The 17,253-nt window shown below is 41.2% G+C and overlaps 1 protein-coding gene across 5 annotated transcripts in view; it reads left to right on the plus strand.

Annotated features, from left to right (window-relative positions):
- Positions 1-17,253, plus strand: part of MTFR1L (mitochondrial fission regulator 1 like) — a 47,860-nt gene continuing 30,607 nt past the window's right edge. The window contains exons 1-4 of one of the 5 annotated variants that reach the window (XM_070764252.1): positions 1-107; positions 7,493-7,563; positions 11,360-11,472; positions 15,113-15,213. In XM_070764252.1, coding sequence (XP_070620353.1) covers positions 15,199-15,213 — 15 coding nt within the window. In that variant the 5' untranslated portion in view covers positions 1-107; positions 7,493-7,563; positions 11,360-11,472; positions 15,113-15,198. Of the gene's footprint in view, positions 108-3,759; positions 4,035-7,492; positions 7,564-11,359; positions 11,473-15,097; positions 15,214-17,253 lie in introns of those variants that run through there. The other 4 variants (XM_070764250.1, XM_070764251.1, XM_070764253.1 and 1 more) reach the window with 4 other exon arrangements.

Below are 17,253 nucleotides of genomic sequence, written 5' to 3' on the forward strand. Positions count from 1 at the left end.
AATCCTATCAAGTTTCAGGAAACATGATTTGAAAATCCTGGATTAAAACATGGAATTGCTACCTGTTCTGTCGGGCTCTCTGGTAGACTCCTCCCAAAAATTCACAGGTACAAATTTCAGACACACACACATTTGAAAATTCAAAACAATGTTCTTTATAAGGAAAAATCACTTAACCTAAGGCCTCTTTTGGTATAGCAAAGAGCACTCGTCTCCAAACAAACTGGTAATTTGTACAAGTCCCTTATCAGTTCTGTGATACTTAGCTTGCAGCTGTGAGGCAATTCACAGTCCTTCTTCTTTCACAAAGTGAAACACACTTTGCTCTGGTTTAGTTTCAAAGCGGGGAAAAATCAGCACACAAAGGTCAAAGTCAGCAAGGCAGGCACGAAACACAAGGATCAGATAATCCTCCACAATGGCCAAACCCACAGGCTGCTCTTTATAGCAGCCTCACTAATGACCACAGCCCCACCCAACCACAGGTGGCCTCATTTTCTTTGATAATAATCTCTCAGTTGTTGTTGCCTACGCATCGCTCTCCGCATGAGTGGCTGTATCATTAACTCTTGTTCTGAATCCAAGGAGGAGCTAGATAATTGATCTCCTTCTGAGCTGTCTGCCCCACTCTCCTCCCTGTCACTCATGTCTTCTTGGTCAGAGGAGCCTTCATCAGCAGATTCCACCGGGGGGCAAAACAGGCCTGCAGCATGTGGATGTCTCCCCCACATCCATAGTCCTTGGGGCAGGAGCTGGGCCAGAGCTCACCACAACAGCTACCTGGAATCTTAAGCAACTTTGTAGCTTCCACCTGCCTGCCTCTGTGCATGTGCAAATTATTCCCAAATACCCAGAGCATTGGCTGTGTAACCTGTTCATATTCAAGCAGCATTTAGTCTAGTGTGGTTTATTGGATCAAAGAGATGACAACATTTTGAAGTGCAGACATAATAGAACAGAATAGAATTCTTTATTGCCCAAGTATGATTGGACACACAAGGAATGTGTCTTGGTGCCTACGCTCTCAATGTACATAAAAGAAAAAGATACATTTGTCAAGAATCATGTGGTACAACACTTAATGATCGTCATAGGGGTCAAATAAGCAATGAAGATACAATCAATATTAATAAAAATCTTAGGATACAAGCAACAAGTTACAGTCATACAGTCCTAAGTGGGAGGAAAAAGATGGTAGGAATGACGAGAAAAAACTAGTAGAAATAGAAGTGCAGACTTAGTAAAAAGTTTGACAGTGTTGAGGGAATTATTTGTTTAGTAGAGTGATGGTGTTTGGGGAAAAAACTGTTCTTGTGTGCAGTTGTCTTGGTGTGCAGTGCTCTCTAGTGACATTTTGAGGGTAGGAATTGAAATAATTTGTGTCCAGGATGCGAGGGTCAGTAAATATTTTCACCACCCTCTTTTTGACTGGTGCAGTACTGTATACAGGTCCTCAATGGAAGGCAGATTGGCAGCAATTTTTTCTGCAGTTCTGATTATCCCCTGAAGTCTGTGTCGGTCATGTTGGGTTGCAGAACTGAACCAGACAGTTATAGAGGTGCAGATGACAGATTCAATTATCTACCCCAGGTCTCATAATGTCAATTCAGTTTTCAAATTCAAAGTGATTTGCAGCACTGAAAGTAACTAAACAGGTAATGCGGCTTTGCCCAATAGCAGAGTAGTATTTAATAAACTGCCTAAGGTACTGTATTATATCTTCTGGGTGGGGCAAGTTGACAGGTAGCTGTTACTCTTCCCCAGGCATCTCTTTCCTGAACAGCAGCTTTTCAGGAATACTCCTTTGATTTGACACCTCCTACCTGTAGTCATCTTCTATCTTCTTCAAACAACCCTCGCTCCATAAAAGACCTTGGAATACTCATATCAAATGACCTAAGTGCCAATGCCCACTGCAACAACATTGCCAAAAAGGCTTCAAGAGTTGTTAACCTAATCCTACGTAGCTTCTTCTCCGGTAATATCATACTATTAACCAGAGCCTAAAAACTTTTTCCAGACCAATCCTCGACTACAGATCATCTGTCTGGAACCCACACCACATTTCAGACATAAATACATTAGAAAATATCCAGAAATACTTCACGAGAAGAACCCTCCACACGGAACAGAATACCCTACATCAGTGTTTCCCAACCTTGGCAACTTGAAGATATCTGGACTTCAACTCCCAGAATTCTGGGAGTTGAAGTCCAGATATCTTCAAGTTGCCAAGGTTGGGAAACACTGCCTTAGACTATCCACTGTTGACCGATTCCTAAGAGGTCAGTAAGGGGCATGCATAAATGCACCAGCGTACCTACCATCCCCTGTCCTAATGTTTCTCTCTTACTAGTATCATCCCCGTAGTGTCATCCCCAAACCCCCAACACTTTACCCTTGGATTATCCACGGTTGACCTATCCAGATTCCTAAGAAGTCAGTAAGGGGCGAGTACAAGTGCACTAGAGTGCCTTCCGTCCCCTGTCCTATTGCTCTCCTATATCTCCTATTCCTTTCTTCTATTCCTATATCTCTTCTTCTATTCTTTCATTGATATGTTCTATTCCTATATCTTCTCTTCTTTCTTAGATATATTTTACTATGAGTATATTTATTTATTTATTTATTTTTATTTTATTTATTATTTGGATTTGTATGCCGCCCCTCTCCGAAGACTCGGGGCGGCTCACAACAAGTGAAAAACAATCCAATACAATCCAATTAATTAAAATATTACAAGTTTAAGAGAATCCCCAATACTAACATACACACATACAAGCATACCATATATAACTTCAACGTGCCCAGGGGGAGATATTTAGTTTCCCCATGCCTGACGGCAAAGGTGGGTTTTGAGGAGTTTACGGAAGGCAGGAAGAGTAGGGGCAGTTCTGATCTCCGGGGGGAGTTGGTTCCAGAGGGCCGGTGCCACCACAGAGAAGGCTCTCCCCCTGGGGCCCGCCAACCGGCATTGTTTAGTTGACGGGACCCGGAGGAGGCCCACTCTGTGGGACCGAATCGGTCGCTGGGATTCGTGCGGCAGAAGGCGGTCTCGGAGATATTCTGGTCCAGTGCCATGAAGGGCTTTAAAGGTCATAACCAACACTTTGAATTGTGACCGGAAACTGATCGGCAGCCAATGCAGACTGCGGAGTGATGGTGAAACATGGGCATACCTGGGTAAGCCCATGACTGTTCTCGCAGCTGCATTCTGCACGATCTGAAGTTTCCGAACACTTCAAAGGTAGCCCCATGTAGAGAGCATTACAGTAGTCCTCTATAACCTTCATTATGTATTTCATTATGTGTATACCCACTAAAACCCTCATTGTATATTGGACAAAATCAATCAAATATAAATATAAAGATATAACAGTGGCAACTGTCTGTCTTGTTGGGTTGCAGAACCAAACCAGACCGTTATAGAGTTAGCTGATCCCGTTGAATTCGTTCAGCAAGCTCTGATCAGCGCTGCTTATTCCAAAACTCGTGTTTGTTTATTTATTTTTAAAAGGAGCCTTTAAGTCTCAATTCTTCCAAGGGCTGCCTCCGGATGCTTCCAAGCAAGCGGCTCTCCTCCAGGAGTAGGCAAAACTGGCTCTTCTATGACTTGTGGACTTCAACTCCCAGAATTCCTGAGCTAGCATGAATGGCTCAGGAATTCTGGGAGTTGAAGTCCACAAGTCATAGAAGACCCAATTTTGCCTACCCCGTAAAACGCGCCCCCACCAGCCATGCCTCCTCGACGGTTTCGTCACCCAGGGGGCGGGGCGAGAGCGGGGGCGTCAAGCGGCGTCCTTCCCCCGCGCATGCGCCAGAAGGAGAACTAAGGGGCGACGTTTAGCGGGGAGGGGGCGGCGACGCTCCGTTGTCCAGCGGAAGGGCAAAACTCGGGAGCGTCGGGGAAGCGGCCTTCGCGGTTGGCGGCCGGGGTCGTCGAGGGCGCTTTTCGCATCCGGGTCGTCTTCGCTGAGGGGAGGAGGACGGGGGCGCGGCCTGACGGGACCACCGCCTTCACAGAAGCGGCGCCGGTGGGGACCCAGAACCCGTGTCAGGGATGGAAACGTGTGAAAGGGGGAGGGAGGGAGGGGGAGGAGCGGCTTGCGGGTGGTGGTGGTGGGGATACTCCAACTGGACCTCTCTTACTCCCCGTTTGACGTCATCAACCTCTTGGGCCCGATCTTTGCGATTGGTACCAAGTCGGACAAGAGGGCTCCTGAGCTGGTGCAGAGTGCTCCCCTGCTTCCTTTCCCCCTGCTCAGTTTTTAATATTGGTAGACAGACAGACAGACGATGATAGATAGATAGATTAGATAGATAGATAGATAGATAGATAGATAGATAGATAGATAGATAGATTTATTATTTATTTATTTATTGGATTTGTATGCCGCCCCTCTCCAGAGACTCGGGGCGGCTAACAGCGACAATAAAACAATGTACAATAGTCATTTGGTATTGATGATTAAAAATCAATTAATATAAAAACCAAACATACATACATGCATACCATGCATAGAATTGTAAATTGTAAAGATATAGATATTTGTCAAACAATTATAGGATGCGGAGAGGGGCGGCATACAAATCCAATAAATAAATAAATAAACAAACATAACATTAGAAAAGTAATGATAAAAAGTAATGATAGAAGACAGTAGGACAGGGACGATGGGCGCAATGGTGCACTTATGCACACCCCTTACAGACCTCTTAGAAAGAGGGAGAGGACAATTGTAGATAGTCTAAGGTTACAAGGTTTTCCATATATTATTATAATATGGAAATATTTTAAAATGTATTGAAGAAGCTTGTATGGAGAATTTTTTTAAAAAAATTACCCCCCCCCAAAAAAAAAGTTAAAGATTTTGGGATTAGGAGTAGAAAACACAAAGTCAGGTAGTGCATTCCAGGTGTTGATCACTCTATTGTTGATGTTGTATTTTTTGCAGTCTAATTTAGAGCGGTTGACATTTAGTTTAAATCTATTACGTGCTCTTGTGTTGCTGCGGTTGAAGGTGAAGTAGTCACTAACAGGAAGGATATTTTGGTATATGATTTTATGAAGTTAAGTCGGAATGCAGGCGACGGAGTTGTAAGTTGTCCAGTTGAAGTATTTCAACTCTGGCGGAGTAAGGCATTTTGTGGCGGGAGGAGGAATTAAGGATTCTTCTTGTGAAATATTTCTGGACTCTCTCAATTGTGTTGATGTCAGATATGCAATGTGGGTTCCATACAGGGGAGTTGTATTCTAGGATTGGTCTGATAAATGTTTTGTATGATCAGTATCACCAGAGAAGTTGCAAAGGATTAGATTAACAAATCTTAAAGCTTTTTTGGCAATGTTGTTACAGTGGGCTCTAGGACAGTGATGGTAAACCTTTTTTTCCTCGGGTGCTGAAAAAGCATGCACGTCTACTATCGCACATGTGCGAGTGCCCAACCCATAATTCAATGCCTGGGGAGGGCAAAAACAGCTTCCCCCAGGCCCCAGAGGCCCTCTGCAGGCTGGAAACAGCCTATTTCCCAACTTCTGATAGGGCCAGTTGGTTCATGTTTCGCCCTCCCCAAGCTCCAAAGGCTTTCCTTGAGCTGGGGGAGGGTAAAAATGCCCTCCCCCCCCCCGGAGGCTCTCTGGAAGCCAGAAATGCCCTCCCAGTGCCTCTCTGTGAGCCAAAAATTGGCCGGCACACACATGCATGTTGGATCTGGGCTAAGGCAATGGCTGGCTTGCCAGCAGATATGGCTCTGCATGCCACCTGTGCCATAGGTTCGCCATCACTGCTCTAGGACTTAGGTCATTGGATGTGAGTACTCCAAGGTCTTTGACAGAGTGAGGGTCATCAACAAGTTCAGTACCTCCAAGTTTATATTTAGTATTCTGATTCTATCAACATATAAGACAGAGCATTTAGTGGTAGAGACTTGAAGTTGCCAGTTTTCTGACCATTCAGCTACGTGGTCAAGGTCTTGCAGAGACTTTTGGTGTGTGTATGTGTGTATGTATATGTGAGGAGCAGAGGATGCCGGCTTCATACTCCACAACAAAATCAATCCATCCAAGCTGCACCCAAAAGACGATCTGGCTAGGATAAGGAGGTAGCACAAGATAAAATATACCGAAAGCCAAGATTTAAATAGACTAAATTGAGCCGCCCCGAGTCTACGGAGAGGGGTGGCATACAAATTTAATGAATGGATGGATGGATAGATAGATAGATAGATAGATAGATAGATAGATAGATAGATAGATAGATAGATAGATAGATAGGAGATTTTGGAAAAATTGGAGTTTTAGATATGTATATGGTATATTGTTTTTGACATGTGAGCCGCCCCGAGTCCTCAGAGAGGGGCGGCATACATATCCAATGAATAAATAACAATAATAAATAAATAAAAAAGAGGGATGACCGTGATGGATGAGAGTTTGAGAAATACTTTTAACTGTTATGTAATGATAATAGAACCATCCACTTAGGGAAGGATTTAGAGGGTGAAAGGGCAGTAGGAAGGAAGGGGAGAGAGTGGAGAAAGAATAGAAAGAAGGAGGAAGGAGAAGGGAAGGGTAGTAGAAGGAGGGAGAAGGAATAAGAAAGTAGATAGAGGTGGAGTAGCCACCTGAGATGGAAAGAGGGAGGCGCAAGGAAGTAAATTGGATACAGATGAAATTTATTTATTTATTCATTCATTTGTCCAATACACAAATACATAGGAAGAAAAATAGACATGTAGTAATATATATAAGGGTAAAAGTAAACTTAGAGGAGAGGGTATATGAAAGAAAGAAAATATATATGATAAGTGAGAGAAAGGAAAGACTATTGGACAGGGGACGAAAGGCACACCAGTGCACTTATGCACGTCCCTTACTGGCCTCTTAGGAACCTGGAGAGGTCAATCGTGGAGAGTCTAAGGGAGAAATGTTGGGGGTTGGGGGTTGACACAATTGAGTCCGGCAATGAGTTCCACGCTTCGACAACTCGATTGTTGAAATCATATTTTTTACCGTCAAGTTTGGAGCGGTTCGTATTAAGTTTGAATCTGTCGCGTGCTCTTGTGTTGTTGCGGTTGAAGCTGAAGTAGTCATTGACCGGTAGGACGTTGCAGCATATGATCTGGTGGGTAATACTCAAATCGTGTTTTAGGCGCCGTAGTTCTAGGCTTTCTAGGCCCAGGATTGTTATGATATAAATGATATAAAGCAAAGCTGGAATGAGATTCCGTTTATTGTATTTGAATACCATATGTATATCAAGCTGTATTAAAGGTATATGAAGCTGTATGTTGATTGGGGTGGGGAGATGGTGGCACTTCCACTCCCATACTCCCCATCCAGCTTCCAGCTAGTTGGGGATGTAGTCTGTGGACCATTAGTCCGAGAAGGCTTGCCGGTTCCATGTATGTACCTTTCTATAGGTTGGCCACAAGGTCCCTCTTTTATTTTGTCGTTATTTTTAAAATAATGTCTCTGGTCTTTTTTCTCCAGGTCCCCTCCCACCGCTTTAGATGTCTCTGAAGGGCAGAGTTTCTAAATTGGAGAATCGCCATTGAACGTAGGTAGGTCCTGGGGAAAACATTTTACTTTCGTTTTTTATTTGTTAAATGTAATAAACCAATTTTTCTCCCTGTGAGTAACTCTGCGTTCCGGAGTGGTTATTAAGCAAAACGTATTCCCTGATTTTGATGACATACAGAATGCATCTTGCTGTTATTGGACATTAAAAAAATCCCTATGTAGATATTATATAACTGCTTATTCAAGCTTTTTAAACCTTGTTACATTAGGTAGATCAGATTTTAAAGGTTTTTAGGGTGGGTGCTACAGTAATAGGTTTGTTCTTATAATGGTTTTCGGTTCTCTGTTTTCCTTTTGCTGTTTTAAATAGCATATGAAACCAGAAAGAAGATTGCTTGATGAAGATGTCCAGAGAGATATTTGTTAAAAGTAGAAAATTGATATTAAATTATTAGCTTAAGTTATTAGCAATGTCGGTTGGTGGGCCCCAGGGGAAGAGCCTTCTCTGTGGCGGCCCTGACTCTCTGGAACCAACTCCCCCTAGAGATTAGAACTGCCCCTACTCTCCCTGCCTTCCGTAAACTCCTTAAAACCCACCTTTGCCGTCAGGCATGTGGGAACTGAAACACCTCCCCCGGGCATGTTCAATTTATGCATGGTATGTTTGTGTGTGTGTTTGTTAGTAAATGGGGTTCTTTTTAAATATTTTTAAATATTTTAAATTTATTTGGATTTGTCATGATTTGCTGTATTTTGCTGTGAGCCGCCCCGAGTCTGCGGAGAGGGGCGGCATACAAATCTAAATAATAAATAAATAAATAAATAATAAATAAATAGCTTTGTAAGGACAAAGTTGTTCATCTATTTTTAAAGAGAGTAAGCTGCTGACTCCACAGTAAATTACTTGGAAGAGATCAGTGCTTTCATTTTCCAAATAACTCTATTATGATGACAAAGTTTTTTTCCCCCTTAAATGAAAATATTGGTGATTGATTGAACCAACTTTTTGCTTTTGTTTGCAGAACATTTAAACTTTAGAGAATAGACTTTTTTCCCCCTGGAAAATATCTTCACCAAAAAATCCTGTTGTATTCCCAGACAGTGATTCTTGAAACTTCAATAGGAATAGATATTCAAGAATTGGTTCTAGTATTGTATCCTAACTTTAGTCTGCCCATTCAAGGGCTCTGTAGTAGGGGTGTGTTAAGTTCTCGCATCTCCCAAGTGTACACTGGGGCATACATTCAGTGTGGTAGCTTAGATTCCTGGTTTCATTTGCAAATGTGTAATATTTATTTATTTATCTATCTATCTATTTATTTATTTATTGGATTTGTATGTGATTTGTATATATATAAGTAGATGTGTGCATGATAGATTATATTATGGTTGTGTTGTGGTTAGCTCTGGCCCAGCTCCTGCCCCACGGAATGTGCAGGTGGATGTGGGGGAAACATCCACATGCTGCAGGCCTGTTTTGCTCCCGATGGAATCTGCCGACGAAGCCTCCTCTGACCAAGGAAGCGTGAGTGACAGGGAAGAGGGGAGTTTGGCAGACAGCCCAGGAGGAGATCAATCATCTGTATCATCCTTGGATTCTGAACAAGAATTAATGACACATCCATGCATGCGAAGAGGGATGCATAGGAGACAACAACTGAAGGATTATTACAAGAGAAAATGAGGCCACCTGTGGTTGGGTGGGGCTGCTGTAATTAGTGCTACAGATAAAAGTGCAGCTTGGTGTTTTAGCCTCATGGCAGTTTATCTGATTCATTGTTTCATCAAGATCGTGGTTTTTGTGCTGTCCAAGATTGTGTGTGGACTCGCTGGACTTTAGAATTGGACTCAATTTCCCAGTTATTGGGTGAGCAATTGGACTGCATTTAACCTGTGCTTTGTGTGTACCAGAAAATCCCTTTGACATTTAAAAAGGGAGTTTTTTGTGCTTTTCTGTTGATAAAAACTTTTGGCTTTTCCTTTTATCGTGTTGTGTGTGTCTTCCTGGACTAATTACCCTGTAATTACGGGCGGTTGAAACACGCGGGCAGAACAGGTTATTTGTTTGTTTTAAATTATAAATGCCTGACACTTGGTTTTTATGACTCTAGCCAGCTAGCAACAAATAGGTTGATATAGTATTGTAAACAGGTTAAGTGTGTTATGTGAACACATCTAGTGGATATTTATTTATTTATTTATTTATTTATTGATTGATTGATTGGATTTGTATGCCGCCCCTCTCCGGAGCCTCGGAGCGGCTAACAGCAACAATAAAACAGCGTACAATAGTAATTCAATACTAAAAACAATTAAAAACCCATTAATATAAAAACCAGACATACATACATACAGACATACCATGCATAGAATTGTAAAGGCCTAGGGGGAAAGAGGATCTCAATTCCCCCATGCCTGACGGCAGAGGTGGGTTTTAAGTAGCTTACGAAAGGCAAGGAGGGTGGGGGCAATTCTAATTCTTGGGGGGAGTTGGTTCCAGAAGACCGGGGCTGCCACAGAGAAGGCTCTTCCCCTGGGTCCTGCCAAACGACATTGTTTAGTTGACGGGCCATGGAGAAGATCCACTCTGTGGGACCTAACTGGTCGCTGGGATTCGTGCAGCAGAAGGCGGTCCCTGAGATAATCTGGTCTGGTGCCATGAAGGGCATATTCCTGAGTCAGTGGGAGGAAAGAAACATAAACTTTGCTATTTCCTACTATATCCTTCGTCTACATCAGCCCACCCCACAATTGATGCCCCCAAGAATTTTTGGCTGTTAATTTCAGCCAAGCAAGTATGCGAAATACCTGACATAAGACAACAAATCTATCTGGAGGTTATTTGTTATTAATTTTGTTGGAATATAGTCTTTCCAGGTCTGCAGTGTAATATAAAATGAAATACAGGTAGTCCTCAACTTACGACCTCTTGTTCAACAACCATTCAGAATTATGGCAGACAATGCCATAAATCCATATGGTGGTTAGAATTGGTCCTCAGAGTTAATTTGCAAATTTAATTTGCAAATAAATTCGTTAAAAATCAGAGAATGTGATTTTCTGGATGTGTTTTCTCATGTTGTCTCTCATGGTTGAGGTGTCTTATGATTCAGTTACAGGCCTCTCTCATCTTTTTAAGTGGGAGAACTTGCACAACTGGTATGTGACTAAATACTTTTCCCCCCTACTGTATATGTCTCTGTCTAAATGACTTGTCAAGAAACTTTTGCTATTCAGAATAGTTATCCTGGGGTGGTTGGTGGTGACACCAGGAATGACACATGTCAAACTTTTGATCCCAATTTTGTGAAGATTGAATAGTCAACTCTCTATAGTAGGACATATCAGATAATTACTTTTTGGGGGGTAGAGTTTGCCATGATTAAAATAAACTGTTAATTGCCTCTGAACAGAATAGAAATCTTATCTAGTTGGCTGGCTTAATGTTTTAGTTAAACCTTATGTTTATTTTGTCTTATTTCGCTTTTCTCCCTTGTGAACTTCTATAAAAATTGCTAATATCTGGGATTTTCATTCTTATGAGCCAAGTCAAGGATTGACTGTTTTTTTCAAAGCCAAACTAAGTACTGTATATGACTAGTGAAACTTGGTCAATCTAAAAGCCCATGTCACAAATTTGGGGGTTAATCAGTCTTACCTGGTTTGTTTTAGGGACCAGATAATTACAACATAAAATTAGGCAGCTAAGAAGGAAAGTGAAGGTATTACTTGTTTTTTATAGAATAGAATCAACGCCTATGCATTTTACTTCCTAAATACGACGTTTGTTCATTTTCCTATTCTGTAAATAAAGTGGTTTGTGTTATTATTTAACAGAACAGTCATCATTGGAATAATCATCGATCTGATCTGTGATACTTTTGGTGAATAGGGAGTTACTCCACAGATCTTCCATTATGAGGAAAAGCTGAGCTCCTTCAGATTATTCGGTGAGTTCCATATTTAAAAGAGGGCAGAGAAAACAAAATGAAAAAAATAACTTTTTTGTAGCCTTTTTATTTATTTATTTATTTATTTATTTATTTATTTGCTTGCTTGCGTATTTACTTATTTACTTACTTACTTACTTACTTACTTACTTACTTACTTACTTACTTACTTACTTACTTATTGGATTTGTATGCCGCCCCTCTCCGCAGAGTCAGGGCGGCTAACAACAATGTTAAAAACAACATGTAACAACCCAATTTAATAAATTTAATAAAACAACTAAAAACCCTAATTATAAAAACCAAACATACACACAAACATACCATGCATAACTTGTAATGGCCTAGGGGAAGGAATATCTTAACTCCCCCATGCCTGGCGACAAAGGTGGGTCTTGAGTAGTTTGCGAAAGACAAGGAGGGTGGGGGCTGTTCTAATCTCCGGGGGGAGTTGTTTCCAGAGGGCCAGGGCCGCCACAGAGAAGGCTCTTCCCCTGGGGCCCGCCAAACGACATTGTTTGGTCGACGGGACCCGGAGAAGGCGAACTCTGTGGGACCTTATCGGCCGCTGGGATTCGTGCGGTAGAGAGTTATGCTGGTTGTGTGTATGCAGCTTGCATGTGTGTCATTTTGTAGAAACCCCCTCCCCAATAACTTGGGTCTAGTTGGAGAATGGATTTGTAATTGTCCTCGTACTTGAAAGAATTTCACTATCAGCCTGTCTGGGGGTTTCTGGGATTTGGAAGTCTTCTCATCTTCCAATTGCTCAGATTAAGAAATGCTGATATAAACTCAGAGGTGCTCACCGGATTGGTGGTTGTGTCAATGGGATGAAAGCATTAATACTGCAAGCTTAGTTCTCTCATAGAAGACATGCAATGTCACACCACAGAAGGGACACAATGACTGGGACGAGGGGATAGACGGGGAACTCATCAGTTTTGCAGATGACACCAAACTGGCCGGAATAGCCAATGCTCCAGCAGAAAGGCTTAAAATACAGAAAGATCTAGACAGACTTAAACAATGGGTGCTATCTAACAAAATGAAATTCAAAGGTGGAAAAAGTAAGGTTCTACATTTAGGTAAGAAAAATAAAATACAGGGGTACAGTATATGTGACACCTTGCTCAACAGTAGCAACTGTGAGAGGGATCTTGGAGTCCTAGTGGACAACCATTTAAATATGAGCCAGCTTTGTGCAGCAGCTGCCAAAAAAGCCAACCCAGTTCTAGGCTGCATTAACAGAGGGATAGAATCAAAATCACGTGAAGTGTTAATACCACTTTATAAGGCCTTGGTAAGGCCACACTTGGAATACTGCATCCCGTTTTGGTTGCCATAAAGCAAAAAAGATGCTGAGACTCTAGAAAGAGTGCAGAGAAGAACAATAAAGAGGATTAAATGACTTGAAGGCTAATGGTTGCATGAACTGGGTATGTCTAATTTAATGAAGAGAAGGACTGGGGGAGACATGATAGCAGTGTTCTAATATCTCAGGGGTTGCCATAAAGAAGAGAGAGTCAAACTATTCTTCAAAGAACCTGAGGGCAGGACAAGAAGCAATGGATGGAAACTAATCAAGGAGAGAAGCAACTTTAAAACTAAGGATAAATTTCTTGACAATTTGAACAATTAATCAGTGGAACAGCTTGCCTCCAGAAGTTGTGAATGCTCCTACACTGGAAGTTTTAGGAAGATGTTGGATAACCATTTGTCTGAAGTGGTGTAAGGTTTCCTGCCTAAGCAGGGGGTTAGACTAGAAGACCTCCAAGATCCTTTCCAAGTCTATTATTATCATTATCATCATCATCATTATTATTATGTCAGTACAACACAGCAAACGAGATCACTATGCTGGATTTCGTATTTCATCACCAGTCGGGCGCTTCCCAAGCACCTAGGACTGCGTGATGTAGCGGCGAATTATGTTTGCCCATCCCAGTAAAGTGGCCTTTTGCAATTGACAGATGGAGATTTTGTCAATTCCAATGGTTTTCAAATGTCCGCTGAGATCCTTTGGCCCTGCGCCCAGCATGCCAAGTACCACTGGGACCACTTTCATGGGCTTATGCCAGAGTCGTTGCAGCTCGATTTTTAGATCTTCGTATTTCACTAATTTCTCTAACTGCTTCTCCTCAATTCTGCTGTCTCCTGGGATTGCGATGTCGATGATCCATACTTTCTTTTTCTCCACGATCACAATGTCTGGTGTGTTATGCTTCAGAATTCGGTCAGTCTGAAGTCGGAAGTCCCACAGTAGTTTTGCTTGCTCATTTTCGACCACTTTTTCGGGCTTATGATCCCACCAGTTCTTTGCCACTGGTAAATGGTAGTTCCGGCACAAGTTCCAGTGGATCATCTGTGCCACAGCATCATGTCTATGCTTGTAGTCAGTCTGTGCGATCTTTTTGCAGCAGCTGAGTATGTGATCGATTGTTTCATCTGTTTCTTTACAGAGTCTGCACTTTGGATTATTATTATTATTATTATTATTATTATTATTATTATTATTATTGCCATTATGTCATTTGTTCACTGGGCCCCCCTCTCTGGTAAAGGCCTCTGGGCTGAAACAATGAAGTTTCATCAAATTTGCCCCATTGCAATTTTTTTGAGAATGACGATAGCTGCATTTCATCCTATGCTTAGTAGTTGGATTTCAGTGAGAAGAAGATGAAATCTTCAAAACTGGAAATACAGTTTCAGAAATGACCACATGGATCTAAGCTGCACCTTTACAGCAAGGCTTGTGTTGGTAACTTGAAGTCATCTATGTTTTTAATCCTTCCAGATGATAACAAAGAAATGAATGCTGAAGCTTTAAACTGAAGACTTAGACAAGGGGTCCCCAAACTTGGCAAGTTTAAGACTTGTGGACTTCAACTCCCAGAATTCTCTAGCCAGCTATACTGGCTGGAGAATTCTGGGAGTTGGAGTCCACAAGTCTTAAAATTGCTAAGTTTGAAGACCTTAGACTGTAGCAATTTTAAAATCACAAAGCAAAGAAACATTAAATATAATTATGAGGGAATATTCTCTCTCACTTCGATCAGCATGTAATAATGTCACTGTATTATCTCAGTCAGAGATGACAGGTAAAAGTGGCAAAAGGCACGGAGAAACTAATAATCTAAATCCTACATTTTTTCTGATTTGTGTCTTTCATTTCAGCAATAAAATAGCTTCCCTTCTACCAGCTTAGTCCTTGTCAACCAAGCGACTTGTCTCACTATTTGAATGTTATCCTGATAGTTGGGTAATAGAACAGTGAAGCAAATTATCAAGAGAATTTGTGTGGTTGCAAGGTTATGTAAGTGTCTATGAGGAATTTATTTTTTAGAATACAGAAACTAGCACTTCGGTTTGGTAGACCAGTGTTTCCCAACCTTGGCAACTTGAAGATATTTGGACTTCAACTCCCAGAATTCCCCAGCCAGCGATAGCTGTCTGGGGAATTCTGGGAGTTGAAGTCCAGATATCTTCAAGTTGCCAAGGTTGGGAAACACGGTGGTAGACTACCAGCTGTTCTAACATCATCATTAAAGGCCTTTCGGGCTTTTCATACCTTCTTTAAATTACACGAAACGATTGTGAAATTTGAATTCATCTGTGTTTGTAACAGGTCAATTTTTTTTAGGGATGAAATACTGTGCAGCTTATATATAAATCCTGGGGCATCAGTTTTTTTCCTGTGACTTACCTACACTTATTGCATGGGCAGACATGGAAGCTGAATCGGTAAGTATCTGGTTTTTTATTTTATTTTAACAGTATACTCTTATGGGTTTCTTATTTTATTTATACTATTTGAAATGTATATGTAAATGTGTAAGGAAATATATAATGTATAAATTATACTTACATATTTATACTGTTGGAAATGTGACAACTGTTGGTGGTAAAAAGTAAAAACAAATGCAATAACATTAAAATGAAAATAACACCCAAACACTGTAAGACAAGCAACCCTTACGAAACGAAGTAGCCTGTTCTTCCAGGTATATTGCTTTAGAGCAGTGTTTTTCAACTAGTGTGCCGTGGCACACTAGTGTGCCGCGAGACATGGTCAGGTGTGCCGCGAAGAAGGAAGCTCAGGTTCCAGTCTCGCAACTTTTTGCTGAGAGAGTGAGAGTGAGAAAGAAAGAGAGAAAGAAAGCAAGAGAGAGAGAAAGAGAGTGAGTGAGAGAGAGAGAAAGAAAAGAGAAAGAAAGAAGGCAAGAGAGAGAAAGAAAGCAAGAGAGAGGAAGGGAGAGAGAGAAATGAGCAAAAAGGGGAGGAAAAAAGAAATGAGAAAATGATTTGAGGCAGAAAATGACACAAAAGAGAGAGAGAAGTGACTCTTGATTTAAAGCATATGATAAAAAGTACCCAAAGAATAAGAGAGAGAAAAACCCAGCCCTCATCTGTTTTTGGAAATGGTTCAAGAGTGTGTATACACACACACACACACACAAGGGTGAGGAGGAGATGGATGGAAAAAGAGAGGAGAGTGTCTTAGGGTGTCATTTTGTGTCATTTTGGTTGGTGGTGTGCCCCAGGATTTTGTAAATGTAAAAAAATGTGCCGCGGCTCAAAAAAGGTTGAAAATCATTGCTTTAGAGAATGTCGTCCCCTAGTGGGTAAAATTTAATCTCTTTTAAAAAAATTATATTTTTATTGATTTTTATAATATAAAGCACACACACAACATTTAACATACAACATGTGCTCAGTGATCCCACCACCAGACAATCAATCATACCCCACTGCCAGTTGGGGGTATTTCTTGTATAAATCATTTAAACCCAGGAGTGAAATATATCTTTACATATTATAGAGTGATTCCAACTTGTTTCTTATAGCTTGGTCTCGGATCCTACTCGCCATGTATCGTCTTACCTTGTCCCATCGCCCTATCAGCTGTTGCAAATCAGTTTCATTCATCGAATTCATCCTTTTATCCAATTGAATGTGGTCCACCATATACCTGTACCAATTTTGCATTGTCCATTTTGTCGCGTCTATCCACCCCAAGACTATTACCACCTGAGCGCTTTCTATCGCTGCTTGTTTTATTTCTCTGTATTCTCCCATCTCACTACTTTTTACTAATACTGCCATTTCCTTAGTAATCGTCCCTCTTATATTTAATATCCTATTAATACCCTCTTGCACTTTTTGCCAAAAGTTCTGCACCACTGGGCATTCCCAGAGCATATGCACAAACACGCCTTTATCTTGGCGCCCATGCCAACAGATAACTTTAACGTTCTGCTGAAAGTGTGCAAGTTGAACGGGTGTGTAATACCACTTATGTAATATTTTCCTTCTCATTTCCCTAACTCTTGTATTCTTGATTTTCCTTATATTTTCTACTGCATTTTCCATCTCTTGCATCATGTATCTCATTTTGCCACCATTTAATCAATCCTTGGATCACATCCCCGTCTGACTTCACTAACTGTTTGGTGAAATTTAATCTCCAAATCGTAATTTTGAACATTAAAGATACATGGAACTTCGTTTCAATGTTCAGTGCATGATTGGCATGATGAAGCTGAGGCCTGAAGCTTCAAGGTTGCCATAGTTTTCAGGACCTAGACAAAAATATATACGTACAAGTAGAAGAAGGCCAAAAGTTGAACAATCTGGCACTTAGTCTGAATCGATTATACTGTGTCCCCCATTGTCAAGGCAGTCAGTTCTCTTCTTTATAACTTGATTTATTTGATTGATTGACTGATCGATTACATGCCATCAGGTCAGTATAGACTCATAGGGACTACCTCAGTATATTTT

The sequence above is a fragment of the Erythrolamprus reginae genome, chromosome 11 (assembly GCF_031021105.1).
Source record: "Erythrolamprus reginae isolate rEryReg1 chromosome 11, rEryReg1.hap1, whole genome shotgun sequence".
Lineage (NCBI taxonomy): Eukaryota > Metazoa > Chordata > Lepidosauria > Squamata > Dipsadidae > Erythrolamprus > Erythrolamprus reginae.